This window comes from Oncorhynchus keta, chromosome 7 (genome assembly GCF_023373465.1).
Source record: "Oncorhynchus keta strain PuntledgeMale-10-30-2019 chromosome 7, Oket_V2, whole genome shotgun sequence".
Classification (NCBI taxonomy): Eukaryota; Metazoa; Chordata; class Actinopteri; order Salmoniformes; family Salmonidae; genus Oncorhynchus; species Oncorhynchus keta.
Window position 1 is genome coordinate 7,097,239 of NC_068427.1, and position 20,394 is coordinate 7,117,632.

The 20,394-nt window shown below is 43.6% G+C and overlaps 1 protein-coding gene across 1 annotated transcript in view; it reads left to right on the top strand.

Annotated features, from left to right (window-relative positions):
• The window catches only part of LOC118386465 (nck-associated protein 5-like), a 101,442-nt gene that overhangs the window by 36,210 nt on the left and 44,838 nt on the right, over positions 1-20,394 (top strand). Inside the window, exons 3-5 of the mRNA XM_035774196.2 lie at positions 3,865-3,955; positions 5,747-5,908; positions 13,016-13,084. Of these exons, the coding sequence (XP_035630089.2) occupies positions 3,865-3,955; positions 5,747-5,908; positions 13,016-13,084 (322 nt within the window). The remainder of the gene's footprint in view (positions 1-3,864; positions 3,956-5,746; positions 5,909-13,015; positions 13,085-20,394) is intronic.

The following is a 20,394-nucleotide window of genomic DNA, read 5'->3' on the forward strand; positions in this document are numbered from 1 at the left end:
GCAGAGTAGGTGAACTGATTATCACTGCATGTGGGGTTCCCACCGTGAAGCATGGAGGTGTGATGTGAGTGTGGGCGTGCTTTGCTGGTGACACCGTCTGATTTATTTAGAATTCAAGGCACACTTAACCAGCATGGCTACCACAGCATTCTGCAGCGATACACCATCCCACCTGGTTTGCGCTGAGTGGGACTATCATTTGTTTTTCAACAGGACAATGACCTAAAAATACCTCCAGGCTGTGTAAGGGCTATTTGACCAAGAAGGAGAGTGATGGAGTGCTGCATCGGATGACCTGGCATCCACATTCACCCGACCTCAACCCAAGATGGTTTGGGATGAGTTAGACCGCAGAGTGAAGGACAAGAAACCAACAAGTGCTCAGCAAATGTGGGAACACCTTCAAAACTGTTAAAAAAACATTTTTCATGAAGTTGATTGAGTGAATAACAAGAGTGTGCAAAGCTGTCATCAAGAATCATGAACAATCTCAAATTTATTTAAGACTTTTTTGTTACTACATGATTCCATATGTGTTATTTCATAGTTTTGATGTCTTCACTATTATTGTACAATGTAGAAAACAGTAAAAATAAAGAAAAACCCTTGAATGAGTAGGTGTGTCCAAACTTTTGACAGGTACTGCATGCATGTACATAGAAAAGATAAAAGACCTATGTAAACTTAGTTGCCAGTTTCTCTAGTACTGGTCAGACCCACCTTTTCCTCCAGAACAGCCTTAGTTCTTTGTGGCATTGAAACGTTGCTCAATTGGTATCAACGGACCTAACATGTGCCAGGAAAATGTTCCCCACACCCTTACACTACATCTACCAGCTTGTAGTGTTGACACCAGGCAGGATGGGGTCATGGACTCATGCTGCTTTACTCCAAATCCTGACTCTGCCATCAGCATGACGCAAAAGGAACCGGTATTCGTCAGACCATGCAATGTTTTTATTCTCCTCAATATTCCAGTGTTGGTGCCCACTTGACCCAGTTTCTTCTTGTTTTCAGCTGATACGAGTGGAACCCGATGTGGTTTTCTTCTGCAATAGCCCATCTGTGACGAGGACCACTGTGATTTCCGAGATGTCATACTGCACACCACAGCTGTACTGTTCCTTTATTTGCCTGTTTGTGGTCCGGCTGTCAGCTTGCACGATTCTTTCCATTCTCCTTCGACCTCTCATCAACAAGCTGTTTTCGCCCACAGGACTTCCGCTGACTGAATGTTTTTGTTTGTTGCACCATTCTCGGTAAACCTTAGACATTGTTGTGCTTGAAAAGCCTAGGGGTTTTTTTTTTCCTTCTTAAATACTGGAACCGGCGCGCCTGGCACTAATGATCATACCAAGTTCAAAGTAATCTAGGACACTTGTTTTGCCCGTTCTAACATTCAATCGAACACTAACTGAATGCCTTGATACCTATCTGCCTGCTTCATAAAGCAAGCCACAGCCACAGGGTGTTGTACCTAATAAACTGACAACTGAGTGTATTTTTCTCATCTTTGAGAACCAACAATCACCAAGCTAGACAGTCAGGGAGAATTGAAAATTCCCAAAACAATGAATTTAGCAGTATTGATTTTGTTATAATCTTTGAGTATGGATGTCATTTTTGTTTTTTGGCACTGGCCAGCTGGGCTAGTAGACTGCAATATTTTACGAGACCTGGTCCAAAATATGTTCCATGAGATATTTGAAAATACAAAATTTCAGTAGCAGGCAGGCTAGTTTACCACATTTATACAACTAGCCTTGTCTGAAAAGTATTAGACACCGGCTAGCGGGCAGCTTTTGTCCATCCCTGTGTTTGAGCAGAAGAACATTTACATTTACATTTAAGTCATTTAGCAGACGCTCTTATCCAGAGCGACTTACAAATTGGTGCATTCACCTTATGACATCCAGTGGAACAGCCACTTTACAATAGTGCATCTAAATCTTTTAAGGGGAGGGGGAGAAGGATTACTTTATCCTATCCTAGGTATTCCTTAAAGAGGTGGGGTTTCAGGTGTCTCCGGAAGGTGGTGATTGACTCCGCTGTCCTGGCGTCGTGAGGGAGTTTGTTCCACCATTGGGGGCCAGAGCAGCGAACAGTTTTGACTGGGCTGAGCGGGAACTGTACTTCCTCAGTGGTAGGGAGGCGAGCAGGCCAGAGGTGGATGAACGCAGTGCCCTTGTTTGGGTGTAGGGCCTGATCAGAGCCTGGAGGTACTGAGGTGCCGTTCCCCTCACAGCTCCGTAGGCAAGCACCATGGTCTTGTAGCGGATGCGAGCTTCAACTGGAAGCCAGTGGAGAGAGCGGAGGAGCGGGGTGACGTGAGAGAACTTGGGAAGGTTGAACACCAGACGGGCTGCGGCGTTCTGGATGAGTTGTAGGGTTTAATGGAACAGGCAGGAGCCCAGCCAACAGCGAGTTGCAGTAATCCAGACGGGAGATGACAAGTGCCTGGATTAGGACCTGCGCCGCTTCCTGTGTGAGGCAGGGTCGTACTCTGCGGATGTTGTAGAGAGCATGAACCTACAGGAAGGGGCCACCGCCTTGATGTTAGTTGAGAACGACAGGGTGTTGTCCAGGATCACGCCAAGGTTCTTAGCGCTCTGGGAGGAGGACACAATGGAGTTGTCAACCGTGATGGCGAGATCATGGAACGGGCAGTCCTTCCCGGGAGGAAGAGCAGCTCCGTCTTGCCGAGGTTCAGCTTGAGGTGGTGATCCGTCATCCACACTGATATGTCTGCCAGACATGCAGAGATGCGATTCGCCACCTGGTCATCAGAAGGGGGAAAGGAGAAGATTAATTGTGTGTCGTCTGCATAGCAATGATAGGAGAGACCATGTGAGGTTATGACAGAGCCAAGTGACTTGGTGTATAGCGAGAATAGGAGAGGGCCTAGAACAGAGCCCTGGGGGACACCAGTGGTGAGAGCGCGTGGTGAGGAGACAGATTCTCGCCACGCCACCTGGTAGGAGCGACCTGTCATGTAGGGGCAATCAAGCGTGGGCCGCGCCGGAGATGCCCAACTCGGAGAGGGTGGAGAGGAGGATCTGATGGTTCACAGTATCGAAGGCAGCCGATAGGTCTAGAAGGATGAGAGCAGAGGAGAGAGAGTTAGCTTTAGCAGTGCGGAGCGCCTCCGTGATACAGAGAAGAGCAGTCTCAGTTGAATGACTAGTCTTGAAACCTGACTGATTTGGATCAAGAAGGTCATTCTGAGAGAGATAGCGGGAGAGCTGGCCAAGGACGGCACGTTCAAGAGTTTTGGAGAGAAAAGAAAGAAGGGATACTGGTCTGTAGTTGTTGACATCGGAGGGATCGAGTGTAGGTTTTTCAGAAGGGGTGCAACTCTCAGCTCTCTTGAAGACGGAAGGGACGTAGCCAGCGGTCAGAACACAGCATTAGCCATGGCAGAACGCATAGAATTACATGAAATTAGTTTTAAAACTGCAAAATGTTCTCTCAGCTCCATGGCACAATGTGTATAATTGCAGGAAATTAGCTTTAAATTGTAAAAAAATGTCTCTCAGCTCCATGGAGAAAATGAATGGCAGAAAATTGGCCACAAAATTCAAAAATGTCTGGCAAGATGGGGGGATTCAGTCTCGTCGACGGGTCGATCGCCCCCATTGCCACACCCCCTGCCATGCCCACCACCTAATCCCCTTTTTGATCCAGAAAAATACCTGAACTAGCCTATTGCTCCTATATTGGAACCTGGATTGTGTTCATTAGGCACCAAACAGAATGAAAACGGATTGAAACGGATGAACTAACCATTTTCTGTTGCATGCCCTCCAGGCTTGTTTATTGCATGGTCTATGTTCTGATTGGTCCCAATGCTCTGTGTTGCTGCAGTATGGAGGAGACTGTGAGGAGCCTGCTACAGAACCAGGACACACTGGAGGGCCCCAGCGTGGATCCACTGGACCTTATGAAAGCCTACAAGGTAGAACATTGACCATATTTGTTCTTACTTGATTTCTGTTTATTTTATTAAATAAACAAAATATTTTATTACACAAGTATGCAACCCTTGATAAATCATCCTACAGGTTCCTTTATAAACAGTGTTAGATTAAAGGCTATGAACAATCCATAAAAATATGTCCAATCATTGGCAATCCCCTGAAATGTTGTACTGTACACAGTAGCATGGTGATAGGGCATTCAGAAGAGATAGAGGGAAGAGTGGCAACCCTTAGGTTAGATGCTATCAAATCTCCTGACTGTCATACAGCATCTTAGGCCTGTCATACATTCTGACACGAATGCAGCTACCACCAGGAGTAAGTACCACCACTGGTGGTATTTGAACCTTGGTCACCTGGCCCCAAGGTGAGTATGCCACAGTCCCAAATAAGTTAAATACCTGGGGAGTGCTGGTTCAAAAGGCCAGATTCATTAAAATACAATGCGGTGACATTTTACACGTGTAAGATTAACCCAATGTGAGGTCTTCAGCAAATATTCAGGTTTTAAGTACCTGGAACATATTCTTAATCAGGATTAATGAGAAAATGGTTCCATTATAGTGCACGATTATGTAAAACATTGACATTATACATTTTAGCAGACACTCTTATGCAGAGCAACTTACAGTACTGAATGCAAGCATTGTTATACTTTTCATACGGTTCCCCTGTGGGAAACGAACCCACCACCCTGCCGGTGCAAGCACCATGCCCTACCAACTGAGCCACACAGGACTACACTAATGCATTTCATTACTACGCTGCAAGTCATTATGAGCCAACTATGCTTGCCTGGAGGCCTTACTAATTGTCTACTGGATGGTTGCTTGGTTCTGAGAAAGTTGCGATGTGATGAACACTAAATCGATTTGAGGCCATGACGTTTTGAACTCTAGACGGCACACTATGCACCCACACGCCTCTATCTTTTCAGTTAGTCCTCACCTTTAGCACTTGTGAGATGCAATTGATTGGTGTATGTAGCCAGTAGGGTTAAAGTGCTTGACATAAAAACCAACGAAGCGTATCACAAACGCAAATAAGCCTCATAATTCACAATGCATTTTTAAACAGCGGTTCACAAGACTTCATGGATTGATGCAAGGAAGGAGACCTTTGTAAATGTTGATGTTTTTGTAACATCTGGGGTCCCATTTTTCATTACATTTACATTTACATTTAAGTCATTTAGCAGACGCTCTTATCCAGAGCGACTTACAAATTGGTGCATTCACCTTATGACATCCAGTGGAACAGCCACTTTACAATAGTGCATCTAAATCTTTTAACATTTTTCATAATGTTAGAACAATTGGGATGAATTATCTCTATGGTTCAATCAATAAATATTGGGGGGGTCAACCAAAGACACCCACATGAGTTCAGGTGGAAAACCAGTCAAATGAGCAGCCAGAAAAATAAGAAGTAACCTACAGTATATTAGTAGTGGCTATCAAACTAACTATTAATTGTGAAGAGGCAGCTACAGAATATAAATATAACATCAAACAAATCCTGTGATTGATTTTCTTGGAAGGAGTCAAAATACAATGAATTGGAAGTCTAATACAGAGTAGCTGTTCACCTACTGTACATGATTAAATAAAATCCACAAATGATGGCCAAATTCAAGATCTTGCCATTAATACTGTGTATCTTGTAGGTTGGAGAAAATTGACAAGGCACATACCCCGTTAGTTCCAATAGGCAATGCAACTGTTTCAACAGCTCTGTGTTTCTCTCCAACCCCTCTTTCAATGGTTTAGAACAAACTCCTGGAGGAGATGTGGAAACAGCAGAACAGTCTGGAGGGCCTAACACCCCCTTTGATAGATAGGAGGCCCAACTCTCCAGGATGCAGCAGTAGGGGACATGAGGAGGACTCCCACGAGGCCAAGCCCCTTCTAGAGCGACTACGGGCCCTGGAGGTAAGCTCAGGCACGGTAGGGTCTCTTCTCCACTTAGTACCTCTCTCCATCCTCAATTATGGATAATAATTACTTCATAGGGTGATTTACCATGGTTTATTTTTTTGCTGTAATACCATATACTTAGTTATAATCAAAGTTGGTCAGGAATTTGAAGCTCACTCACATTGGCACATGCTTCATTTGTATTGTATCATTAAGATCATGATTTAAGCATAAATGAAAAGTAAATACAGTGCCAGTCACAATGATGTTACTTGTATGTAGGTCAGGGACGGACAATCTTGGAGGCTTTCTCTCCCACCAAGCAGAAACACTTGATTCTGCTAATCAAGGCCAATTGGTCCTGCTATGGCTAGTTGAATTAGGTGTGTTACTGCTTGGCTGGAGCAAACGCCTGCCCCTGCTTGTATCTTTAGTCTGAATATGGCCCACAAAGATAACTTTTTAAATTCTTCAGAATTGTATGAGGATACGATATTGCATCGGGCATTGTACTAAAGCGGATAGAAACACTTTGAAAACTATACACATGAATTCTGTCTTTTATAGCTGCCAGGTATCATTCCTTAGACAGTCAATCATGGCTGATTCCATTACGAGCTAAGCGCTCATTGTTCCAGGTTAAAGCAGACAGAAGCTTGGTGAAAAAATAAGATGACAATTATTATTTTCTACTCTATTCATTCTGTCCATTTAAGGAATTTATATGTAAAAAGTCCTGAGAAAAAGGTACATTTGGGGAATGGAACCCCGACTACCGGGGTCCCTGCGTACCTGTTCGGTAATCCGTCCCTGATTCACGCAGAGAAGACTGGGTCTGACTTGACAGTACTTAGTCATATCCTGTGTGTGATAATTCAATCACTGACAAGGTAGTTGAAGGCCCAGTACAGTCAAAAACATTCAATGAAATTCAAAAAAATGATGATAATGCCCTCTTAGTGTAAGAGCTGTTTGAAAAGAGTGCATGAAATTTAAGCCTGTTGTGGTGGGATGGAGTTTTGGCCTGCCTGGTGTCATCACCAGGCAGTAAATTGGCTAATAGATCAATAAGTAAGTGAGTTCCAAACCTGAAAACACTCCCAGACAGTCTTAGCAAAATTGCTTGAGAAATTTCTCTTTGATAAGATGTTTTTGAAATATTTATGACAATTTTAATTGAAAACAATCACAGTATGGTACTTCATTGTTACCCAGAAATGATTCCATGCACATAATCCTGTGATAGTATTCCTCAATCACACCTGCTCTACATAAAGCTAATAGAACTTACCATCTGTCTGCAGACCCCAGATCAGCAATAGTGATCTTTTTTTTTTCCTGAAATACATTCATGTGGAATAGTGATGCTCTGACTAATACAAATTTACCAGTCTTTGTTTGGATCAAGAAAAGATAGAGATTCATGCACTACATAAAACATGTACTTTTAGGATAAATAGTACAATAAAAAAAATGTCTACCTTTGCTTTACCAGTTCATACAGAAAGGATTTCATAAATGTGCCCCACCCCGTGTGACTATGATTTAGGTCTATACCCCAATCAGATATATTGATGATCAAGGGATCAGCAGGAGTAATGAACTATTATATCCATCGATGAATTAGACCGGATTAATGCAAACATTGTCATCTAACTCAGCAATAGCCTTCATAGTTTTCATTTTTTATTATAATGAAATTCATCTGGAATTGAGGACATCTCAGGAGGACGATATCCAAATTGCAAATAGCATGCAATCATGACCTTGACTTCTTTAGTAATGCCATGAGATAAACTGGCTTCTTGAATTACATTGATTAACTTGTCTGCCTCTGTAGACCCTATTGGATATTTTCAGACTTTCAGACTCATATTTTCATGGTGGATGCTATCCCTTTAAATTCTACATGTAATTACACTTTTAGACTGAAACTAATTGACCTGACATGTTTTTCCATTTAATTTCAAACTACTTTCCTAGTTTTCCAGCTGTGAAGGCACACTTGAGAGCATTTGTAATATGCAATGAACAATTTGCTGCATATGAAAGTGAGTCAATAAACAAATGAACACAGATCCAGCCCACTGTGCTCACTGTCTGGAGAAGCCTCTCATATGATTCTCTTCACAACCTCAACCAAAAAGTAATTTGTTTCACATTTGCTTGCTGAGGAATCAAAGGAGTGAGACAGAAATCTGGGTTGAAACTGTGTTAACTGCATGTCAATCAAAATGGAAGGCCTTGATAACGCTAGCAAGTGGTGGAATGATCGGCAAATGAGTACAGCTTGTAAATCAATAAGACTCATTTGGAAAGGTGAAGTGATATTACATCAATAGCAGATTGAGGCCCCATCCAGCCCATATCTTATAACCTCTTAAAGTTCAATAGCTCATAACTTGGATTTCCGTGACCTTTAAATGGGATAGTCTTATATGCTCTATGACTTCGTTGGCCTTTTTAACTCCAAGTGAAGGGAAAGGGGTACCTTGTCAGATGTACAACTGATTGCATTCAAATGAAATGTGTCATCCGCATTTAACCCAACACCTCTGAATCAGTGTCCTATGATCTATCAGTGTCCTACGATCTCTTTCTCCTCAGAAGCACTTTGCCTTCTTTTCAGACACTATTTTGATTTATATTGCCACTCTTTTTAAATGAGTGTTGCTCAGACGTTCACCATTCCAGAACCAGTGCTAGGCAATAACTCCACAAAGTAGGTCATACGAACACACCTGGAGAACTAAACAACCTGGATCACCAGCCAAAAGCCAGCAATGAGCCGTTTGAACTTACAGCATTGTGTCAAGGGTTATTTAAAAATTGCTCTCTTCTTTTCTTTGTCTTTCCTATTATTTTCATTTTTTTACCACAATTTCTTGGTATCCAATTGGTAGTTGCAATCTTGTTCCATCGCTGCAACTCCCGTACGGACTCGGGAGAGGTGAACGTCAAGAGCCGTGCGTCCTCCGAAACACAACCCAGCCGAGCAGCACTGCTTTTTGACACCATGCCCGCTTAACCCGGAAGCCAGCCACACCAATGTGTCAGAGGAAACACCGTACACCTGGAGACCGTGTCAGCGTGCATTGCGCACGGGCCCGCCACAGGAGTCACTAGAGCGAGATGGGACAAGAACATCCCTGCCAGCCAAACCCTCCCCTAACCCAGACGACGCTGGCATGTTTTAATAGAGATGAGCTGGAGGAATTGCACAGACCTTGGAGTAGTCCGATTCAATAGCAGGAACACTGAGATAAGGGTGCTTTACAATAACCTTTAACCTCACACAGATTCACATGAATGTCTAAGTTACGGGCATCTACCTCTGGTCAGAATTCTGTTAGTATATGTTATGGACAGTTAATGTGATGGACAGTTAATGAGATGAAAGGCTTGCTCTAATCGTCTTGACGGCTCCAAGATGGCATAGCAGTTCAGACGTCTTTTGTCCTCGTCTTGTCGTGTCCCGTATATATATATTTACTTTTTTCACATACATTTTTTTCATTTTCCATAAACTCATCTTCAAAACACTCTCCTGCAACCCGCCTAACCAATTTATATTTATAAAAAGTATTATTTACCTCAAATCTGTAATCCTCCAAGAAGCTAGCCAGAAACTCCAAGAAGCTAGCCAGAAACTAGCCAGAAGCTAGCCAGGAGCTAACCAGAAGCTAGCCAGAAGCTAATCAAGAAGCTAATCAGAAGCTAATCAGAAGCTAGTTCAGAAGCTAGTTAGCTGCTTTACTGGAAAATCGTTAGTATTCAGCTAACCACGGTTTGTGGTCATCAGCTATCCTTTAGCTCCTAAATCTATCGCCAGTTTTGTACGGCGCAGCGCGGCTCGGAACGGAACATACCGGACCAATTTTTCTCTCCGTGTCCCTGGATTTCAACCGCTAACTCTGGACATTCATACCTGGATCTCACAGCTAGCTAGCTGCTATCCGTGTGACTATCGGCTTTCGTCGATTCCGGAGCAGCTGAAGAGTTCCATCAATCACTCCTGGGCTGCAGTCACCTATCCGGACCCGTTTTACTGCCTACGCGGAGCCCCACCGGGCCTTCACAACTGGACTGCCGACGTTATCTTTCCGAAGGAGTTATCCGGCTGGCTCCTCCGTCGCGATGTTACCTGATCGCCCATCTGCGGCCTGCTAACCGTTAGCTGTCTTATTGGCTGCTATCTGAATAGACAATCGGACAATGTATTTATCTATTTTTATTATTATTATTTATTTTTTTCTTCTTGGGCCTCTATAACTATATCTATTGTTTTTTGTTGTTGTTGTGTGATTTGGATTAATCCCCTCTACCACACGGAACCCCACTAATATACTGACGGAACGCAAGAGGTGGCAAATAACAGACCTCCATCCTATGCTAGCTTGCTCCCGATGGCCTGGCTAGCTGTCTAAATCGCCGTGACCCCCAACCAACCTCTCCACTCACTGGACCCTTTTGATCACTCGACTAAGGATGCCTCTCCTTAATGTCAATATGTCTTGTCCATTGCTGTTCTGGTTAGTGTTTATTGGCTTATTTCACTGTAGAGCCTCTCGTCCTGCTCACTATACCTTATCCAAACTATTAGTTCCACCACCCACACATGCAATGACATCTCCTGGTTTCAATGATGTTTCTAGAGACAATATCTCTCTCTTCATCACTCAATACCTAGGTTTACCTCCACTGTATTCACATCCTACCATAACTTTGTCTGTACACTGTAAAGTCCATGGAGAATAAGAACACCTCCTCCCAGCTGCCCACTGCACTGAAGATAGGAAACACTGTCACCACTGATAAATCCACCATAATTGAGAATTTCAATAAGCATTTTTCTACGGCTGGCCATGCTTTCCATCTGGCTACTCCTACCCCGGTCAACAGCAATGCACCCCCCACAGCAACTCGCCCAAGCCTCCCCCATTTCTCCTTCTCCCAAATCCGTTCAGCTGATGTTCTGAAAGAGCTGCAAAATCTGGACCCCTACAAATCAGCTGGGCTAGACAATCTGGACCCTTTCTTTCTAAAATTATCTGCCGAAATTGTTGCCACCCCTATTACTAGCCTGTTCAACCTCTCTTTCGTGTCGTCTGAGATCCCCAAAGATTGGAAAGCAGCTGCGGCCATCCCCCTCTTCAAAGGGGGGGGACACTCTTGACCCAAACTGCTACAGACCTATATCTATCCTACCATGCCTTTCTAAGGTCTTCGAAAGCCAAGTCAACAAACAGATCACCGACCATTTTGAATCTCACTATACCTTCTCTGCAATGCAATCTGGTTTCAGAGCTGGTCATGGGTGCACCTCAGCCACGCTCAAGGTCCTAAACGATATCTTAACCGCCATCGATAAGAAACATTATTGTGCAGCCGTATTCATTGATCTGGCCAAGGCTTTCGACTCTGTCAATCACCACATCCTCATCGGCAGACTCGACAGCCTTGGTTTCTCAAATGATTGCCTCGCCTGGTTCACCAACTACTTCTCTGATAGAGTTCAGTGTGTCAAATCGGAGGGTCTGCTGTCCAAACCTCTGGCAGTCTCTATGGGGGTGCCACAGGGTTCAATTCTTGGACCGACTCTCTTCTCTGTATACATCAATGAGGCCGCTCTTGCTGCTGGTGAGTCTCTGATCCACCTCTACGCAGACGACACCATTCTGTATTCTGGCGCTTCTTTGGACACTGTGTTAACAACCCTCCAGGCAAGCTTCAATGCCATACAACTCTCCTTCCGTGGCCTCCAATTGCTCTTAAATACAAGTAAAACTAAATGCATTCTCTTCAACCGATCGCTACCTGCACCTACCCGCCTGTCCAACATCACTACTCTGGACGGCTCTGACTTAGAATATGTGGACAACTACAAATACTTAGGTGTCTGGTTAGACTGTAAACACTCCTTCCAGACCCATATCAAACATCTCCAATCCAAAGTCAAATCTAGAATTGGCTTCCTATTTCGCAACAAAGCATCCTTCACTCATGCTGCCAAACATACCCTTGTAAAACTGACCATCCTACCAATCCTCGACTTTGGCGATGTCATTTACAAAATAGCCTCCAATACCCTACTCAACAAATTGGATGCAGTCTATCACAGTGCAATCCGTTTTGTCACCAAAGCCCTATATACTACCCACCATTGCGACCTGTACGCTCTCGTTGGCTGGCCCTCGCTTCATACTCGTCGCCAAACCCACTGGCTCCAAACCCACTGGCTCCATGTCATCTACAAGACCCTGCTAGGTACAGTCCCCCCTTATCTCAGCTCGCTGGTCACCTTAGCATCTCCCACCTGTAGCACACGCTCCAGCAGGTATATCTCTCTAGTCACCCCCAAAACCAATTCTTTCTTTGGCCGCCTCTCCTTCCAGTTCTCTGCTGCCAATGACTGAAACAAACTACAGAAATCTCTGAAACTGGAAACACTTATCTCCCTCTCTAGCTTTAAGCACCAACTGTCAGAGCAGCTCACAAATTACTGCACCTGTACATAGCCCACCTATAATTTAGCCCAAACAACTACCTCTTTCCCTACTGTATTTAATTAATTAATTAATTTTGCTCCTTTGCACCCCATTATTTTTATTTCTACTTTGCACATTCTTCCATTGCAAATCTACCATTCCATTGTTTTACTTGCTACATTGTATTTTCTTTTCCACCATGGACTTTTTTTGCCTTTACCTCCCTTATCTCACCTCATTTGCTCACATCGTATATAGACTTGTTTATACTGTATTATTGACTGTATGTTTGTTTTACTCCATGTGTAACTCTGTGTCGTTGTATGTGTCGAACTGCTTTGCATTATCTTGGCCAATTGTAAATGAGAACTTGTTCTCAACTTGCCTACCTGGTTAAATAAAGGTGAAAAAAATAATAATTTGGTTAGAAGTAAAATCTCATGGCATGACCATGTTAAGAAGCACCTGGGTTACCTTCAGCTCAATCAAGATACAATGTTTATACGTTGTATACACGTGGTATCTTTATCTGGAAGAGTGGAATTGTTCACAGATTTATATTTAGAATATGGACACATGTGAAGGTGTTTTTTGTGTACATATTCAGTTTATCTGGAGGTGTTTACTATTACAGGTGGAGAACTCTGCCTTGATGATGGAGAACGACAACCAGAGGAAGCAGTATGAACGTTGTCTGGATGAGGTGTGTATTTCTCTATCTCTCACAGACACACAGTTCACTTGGTTTACTCTAAGCTGAAATCCTTGATACGGTCTGGAAAGGACTAGGAATTCCTGTAGTTTCCTTACAGAAACATCCACAAAGTATAGAGTGTAGTTATACAGGGTTTGAATCTAATGAGATTTAAGCATGGGTGTTCTAAGGGATGAGACCTCTCCTCCTGCTCAGAGACTGGCCAGGAGTGAGCTAGTGTGGGTTGAGTGTGCTCCTTTCCTCCTCTCCTCCATTACAACGGGCTGATTGTCTCTCCATCTCCCTCTCCATTTTTGAAGAGGCTTCCTAATGAGGCAGTTACCATGGCAATTGCTGCCCTCTTGAATTTTAAGTATTCAGGTAGAAGACAAAATGTTTCAACACAACTGTAGTGAGAGTAATTCACTCTGCCAAAAAATCCCATCAAAAACTAATGTTCCAAACTCAGGCAATCTCTCAGGGTGCTTTTTGTCATGATGACATCAGATTTGTCATGATAGCTATATTTATTTGTTTATTTAACTAGGCATGTTTAAGAACAAATTCCTATTTACAATGACTGCCTACCCCGGCCAAATCCTATCCCGGACGATGCTGGGCCAGTTGTGGGACTCCCAATCGCATCCGGTTGTGATACAGCCTGGAGTTGAACCAGGGTCTGTAGTGACGCCTCTAGCACTGAGATGCAGTGCCGTAGACCGCTGCGCCACTTGGGAGACCCATATTAAGGGCTATATTTTCTATTGAATAGAAATGGAACAACCACCTCAACTATATTGGTTAATTCATAACATGTCATGTCAAGCCAAGCTGTACTACAGGGTTCCCCAACTGTCTGCGGGCCGAATTTGGGTGGTTTTATCTGGCCCCCCAAGTCTTCTGGGCAAAACAATATATACAGTGGGGAAAACAAGTATTTGATACACTGCCGATTTTGCAGGTTTTCCTACTTACAAAGCATGTAGAGGTCTATTATTTTTTTATCATAGGTACACTTTAACTGTGAGAGACGGAATCTAAATCAAATCACATTGTATGACTTTTTAAGTAATTAATTTGCATGTTATTGCATGACATAAGTATTTGATCACCGACCAACCAGTAAGAATTATGGCTCTCACAGACCTGTTAGTTTTTCTTTAAGAATCCCCCGTGTTCTCCACTCATTACCTGTATTAACTGCACCTGTTTGAACTCGTTACCTGTATAAAAGACACCTGTCCACACACTCAATCAAACAGATTCCAACCTCTCCACAATGGCCAAGGCCAGAGAGCTGTGTAAGGACATCAGGTATAAAATTGTAGACCTGCACAAGGCTGGGATGGGCTACAGGACAATAGGCAAGCAGCTTGGTGAGAAGGCAACAACTGTTGGCGCAATTATTAGAAAATGGTTGTCCGGTAGCCCATCCCAGCCTTGTCCTCTGGCAGTCTCTATGGGGGTGCCACAGGGTTCAATTCTCGGGACAACTCTTTTCTCTGTGTATATCAATGATGTTGCTCTTGCTGCGGGCGATTCCCTGATCCACCTCTACGCAGACGACACCATTCTGTACACTTTCGGCCCGTCATTGGACACTGTGCTATCTAACCTCCAATCGAGCTTCAATGCCATACAACACTCCTTCCGTGGCCTCCAACTGCTCTTAAATGCTAGTAAAACCAAATGCATGCTTTTCAACCGATCGCTGCCTGCACCCGCTTGCCCGACTAGCATCACCACACTGGATGGTTCCGACCTTGAATATGTGGACACCTATAAGTACCTAGGTGTCTGGCTAGACTGCAAACTCTCCTTCCAGACCCATATCAAACATCTCCAATCGAAAATCAAATCAAGAGTCGGCTTTCTATTCCGCAACAAAGCCTCCTTCACTCACGCTGCCAAGCTTACCCTAGTAAAACTGACTATCCTACCGATCCTCGACTTCGGCGATGTCATCTACAAAATTGCTTCCAACACTCTTCTCAGCAAACTGGATGCAGTTTATCACAGTGCCATCCGTTTTGTCACTAAAGCACCTTATACTACCCACCACTGCGACTTGTATGCTCTAGTCGGCTGGCCCTCGCTACATATTCGTCGCCAGACCCACTGGCTCCAGGTCATCTACAAGGCCATGCTAGGCAAAGCTCCGCCTTATCTCAGCTCACTGGTCACGATGGCAACACCCATCCGTAGCACGCGCTCCAGCAGGTGTATCTCATTGATCATCCCTAAAGCCAACACATCATTCGGCCGCCTTTCGTTCCAGTACTCTGCTGCCTGTGACTGGAACGAATTGCAAAATCGCTGAAGTTGGAGACTTTTATCTCCCTCACCAACTTCAAACATCAGCTATCTGAGCAGCTAACCGATCGCTGCAGCTGTACATAATCTATTGGTAAATAGCCCACCCATTTTCACCTACCTCATCCCCACAGTTTTTATTTATTTACTTTTCTGCTCTTTTGCACACCAATATCTCTACCTGTACATGATCATCTGATCATTTATCACTCCAGTGTTAATCTGCAATATTGTAATTATTCGCCTACCTCCTCATGCCTTTTGCACACATTGTATATAGACTCCCCTTTTTTTTCTCTACTGTGTTATTGACTTGTTAATTGTTTACTCCATGTGTAACTCTGTGTTGTCTGTTCACACTGCTATGCTTTATCTTGGCCAGGTCGCAGTTGCAAATGAGAACCTGTTCTCAACTAGCCTACCTGGTTAAATAAAGGTGAAATAAAAAAAATAAAAAATAAAAAACCCTCGGTCTGGGGCTCCATGCAAGATCTCACCTCGTGGGGCATCAATGATCACGAGGAAGGTGAGGGATCAGCCCAGAACTACACAGCAGGACCTGGTCAATGACCTGAAGAGAGCTGGGACCACAGCCTCAAAGTAAACCATTAGTAACACACACACCGTCATGGATTAAAATCCTGCAGCGCACGCAAGGTCCCCCTGCTCAAGCCAGCGCATGTTCAGGCCTGTCTGAAGTTTGCTAATGACCATCGGGATGATCCAGAGGAGGAATGGGAGAAGGTCATGTGGTCTGATGAGACAAAAAAATAGCTTTTTGGTCTGAACTCCACTCGCCATGTTTGGAGGAAGAAGAAGGATGAGTACAACCCCAAGACACCATCCCAACCGTGAAGCATGGAGGTGGAAACATCATTCTTTGGGGATGCTTTTCTGCAAAGGGGACAGGATGACTGCACCGTATTGAGGAGAGGATGGGGCCATGTATCGCGAGATCTTGGCCAACAACCTCCTCCTTCCCTCAGTAAGAGCATTGAAGATGGGTCGTGGCTGGGTTTTCCAACATGACAACGACCCGAAACGCACAGCCAGGGCAACTAAGGAGTGGCACCGTAAGAAGCATCTCCAGGTCCTGGAGTGGCCTAGCCAGTCTCCAGGCCTGAACCCAATAGAAAATCTTTGGAGGGAGCTGAAGTCCGTATTGCCCAGCGACAGCCCCGAAACCTGAAGGATCTGGAGAAGGTCTGTATGGAGGAGTGGGCCAAAATCCCTGCTGCAGTGTGTGCAAACCTGGTCAAGAACTACAGGAAACGTATGATCTCTGTAATTGCAAACAAAGGTTTCTGTACCAAATATTAAGTTATGCTTTTCTGATGTATCAAATACTTGTGTCATGCAATAAAATGCAAATTAATTACTTAAAAATCATACGACGTGATTTTCTGGATTTTTGTTTTAGATTCCGTCTCTCACAGTTGAAGTGTACCTACGATAAAACTTACAGACCTCTACATGCTTTGTAAGTAGGAAAACCTGCAAAATCAGCAGTGTATCAAATACTTGTTCTCCCCACTGTATATATATAAAGTGCCTTAGGAAAGTATTCAGACCTTTACTTTTTCCACATTTTGTTACGTTACAACCTTGTTCTAAAATTGATTAAATAAAAAAACTCCTCAGAAATCTACACACAAGACTTCCAAGTGAATGACTCATCTAAAGGCACTGCATCACAGTGGTTTGAGTCCAGGCTCTGTCTCAGCCAGCCGCGACCAGGAGACCCATGGAGTGGCGCACAATTGGCCCAGCGTCGTCCAGGTTAGGGGAGGGTTTGGGCGGCAGGGATGTTCTTGTCCCATTGCGCACTAACAACTCCTGTAGCAGGCCGGGCACAGTGCCCGCTGACACGGTTGCCAGGTGTACGGTGTTTCCTCCGACACATTGCTGCAGCTTGTTTCCGGGTTAAGCGTGCATTGTGTCAAGAAGCATTGCGGCTTGGCTGGGTTGTGTTTCAGAGGACGCATGACTCTCGACCTTCGCCTCTCCCGAGTTTGTATGAGAACTATAGCGATGGGACAAGACTAACTACTAATTGGATACCACAAAATTGAGGAGGCTTTAAAAAAACATTTAAAAAATGAAATCTACACACAAAACCCCATACTAGGGGCGGCAGGGTAGCCTAGTTGTTAGAGCGTTGGACTAGTAACCGACTCAAACCAGGATCTCTAGTGGCACAACTAGTAACCGATAAGGTTGCAAGTTCGAATCCCCGAGCTGACAAGGTACAAATCTGTCGTTCTGCCCCTGAACAGGCAGTAACCCACTGTTCCTAGGCCGTCATTGAAAATAAGAATTTGTTCTTAACTGACTTGCCTAGTAAAATAAAAATAAATTAAAAATATTGACAAAGTGAAAAAAAAAACAGATACCTTATTTACATAAGGAGTCAGACTGTTTACTATGAGACTCGAAATTGAGCTCAGGTGCATCCTGTTTCCATTGATCATCCTTGATGTTTCTACCACTTGTTTGGAGTCCACCTGTGGTAAATGAATTGATTGGACATGATTTGAAAAGGCACACACCTGTTTATATAAAAGTCCCTAAATTGGTAGTGCATATCAGAGCAAAAACAAAGCCATGAGGTCGAAGGAATTGTCTGGAGAGCTCAGGGGACAGGATTGTGTTGAGGCACAGATCTGGGGAAGGGTAAAAAAACATTTCTGCAGCATTGAAGGTCCCCAAAATGGAAGAGGTTTGGAACCACCAAAGATTCTTCCTAGAGCTGGCCGCTGGTCAAACTGATCAATCGAGGGAGAAGGCCCTTGGTCAGGTAGGTGACCAAGAACCCGATGGTCACTCTGACAGAGCTCCAGTGTTGCTCTGTGGAGATGGGAGAACCTTCCAGAAGGACAACCATCTCTGCAGCAGTCCATCAATCAGGCCTTTACTGACGGAAGCCACTCCTCAGTAAAAGGTACATGACAGCCTGCTTGGAGGTTGCCAAAAGCACCTAAAGACTCTCAGACCATGAGAAACAAGATTCTCTGGTCTGATAAAAGCAAGATTGAACTCTTCGGCCTGAATGACATGCGTCACGTCTGGAGGAAACCTGGCACCATCCCTACGGTGAAGCACGGTGGTGATCACGATGTGGGTATGTTTTTAAGTGGCAGGGACTGGGAAACTTGTCAGGATCGAGGCAAAGGTGAACAAAGCAAAGTACAGAGAGATCCTTGAACAAAACTTGTTCCTCAGACTGGGGTGAAGGTTCACCTTCCAACAGGACAACAACCCTAAGCACACAGCCAAGACAACTCAGGAGTGGCTTCAGGAAAAGTCTCTGAATGTCCTTGAGTGGCCCAGCCAAAGCTCAGATTTGAATCTGATCGAACATCTCTGTAGAGACCTTAAAATAGCTGTGCAGCAACGCTCCCCCTCCAACCTGACAGAGCGTGAGAGGATCTGCAGAGAAGAATGGGAAAAACTCCTCAAATACAGGTGTGTCAAGCTTATTTTTCATAACCAAGAAGACTCGAGGCTGTAATTGCTGCCAAAGGTGCTTCAACAAAGTACTGGGTAAAGGGTCTGAATACCTATGTAAATGGGATTTTTTCAGTTTAATTTTAACAAATTTGCAAACATTTCTAAAACCTAGTTTTTGCTTTGTCATCATGGGATATTGTGTCTAGATTGATGAGGGGAGAAAAACTATTTTATCAATTTTAGAATAAGGCTGTAATCTAACAAAATGTGGAAAATGCACTGTTTGCGAATGCACTGTATGTGCATATATTTTCTATTTTTGTTGGACACAAGGGAATGAGCTCCAAGTGATTTTAATTTAAGAAATATGCTCCCTACTATTCCCACGTATAATAAAGAGACACGTGATTGTATAAAAAATATAAGCAATGTTTGAAAGTATTATGTTTTAGTCAAACATATCTGTTTGCTTCTTGCAGTCAATTTGCAGTCGACAAATTATTTGTTATTATAAACTGGGTGGGTCGAACCCTGAATGTAGATTGGCTGACAGCCGTGGTATACCACAGGTATGACAAAACATGTATTTCTACTGATCTAATTACTTTATAATAGCAAAAAGGCACTTCAGGGGTTTGTGGTATATGGGCAATATACCATGGCTAAGGGCTGTATCCAGGCTCTATGCGTTGCTTTGTGAATAAGAACAGCCCTTAGCCGTGGTATATTGTCCATATACCACACCCCCTCGGGCCTTATTGCTTAATTATGTTCCAGCCCCCAGACCATCCGCTAAAGAAAGAAATAGATCTGCGACTGAATCTAGTTGTAATCTAGTTGTATTGTGTCTGAGCTAGCCTGGGTACTCATCTACCATAGTTTCAGGATCTGCTGAAATGGACAATGTGAAAGAAATGATCTGAGCCAGCATGGTATGTTAGGGGGAGGCGCAATTGTCTTTCAGACAAAGAATAATCTGTCTGTGTTCAAATTTCTGTTTACAGATTACTGCTGTACATCCATTTCCAACCTTCCTCCCATCCTTCAGCTCTTATTGATATTACATAAGGTTAGCGTAACTCATTAGATAAAATTATGCCATGTGATAGCTGTGACGCAACTCTTGACCAGCTCATCTTTGTCATGAGTAGCAAATCATCACCTTTCAAAGTGCCCTCCAAAAGCACCACTATCTTCTGGAATGATCTTAAATCCCAAGTCACATTTCTACAGCATCTCTGCCCCCTACCAGCTCACACAGTTGGCAATATGTCATGCATTCAACATCACACTAGAAAATGCAAAAATGTTGAATGATCTCTGAAACTAAACAACATAATTGCACAATTATATAAATGTAAGCCTTTCATGATATTCTGTTACCTTAATTCATATTCAATGCTACCATAAAATAAATGTATCCCCAGAAAAATAATAATCTAGCTTTGAGGAAGAGGACGGAGGGCCTCTCACATTAAAACGTTATTGAAAAGATTTGAGATTTTCATGTAAAAGTTTGTTTTAATTATAAGAAGTACAGCAGTTTAAACAGACAG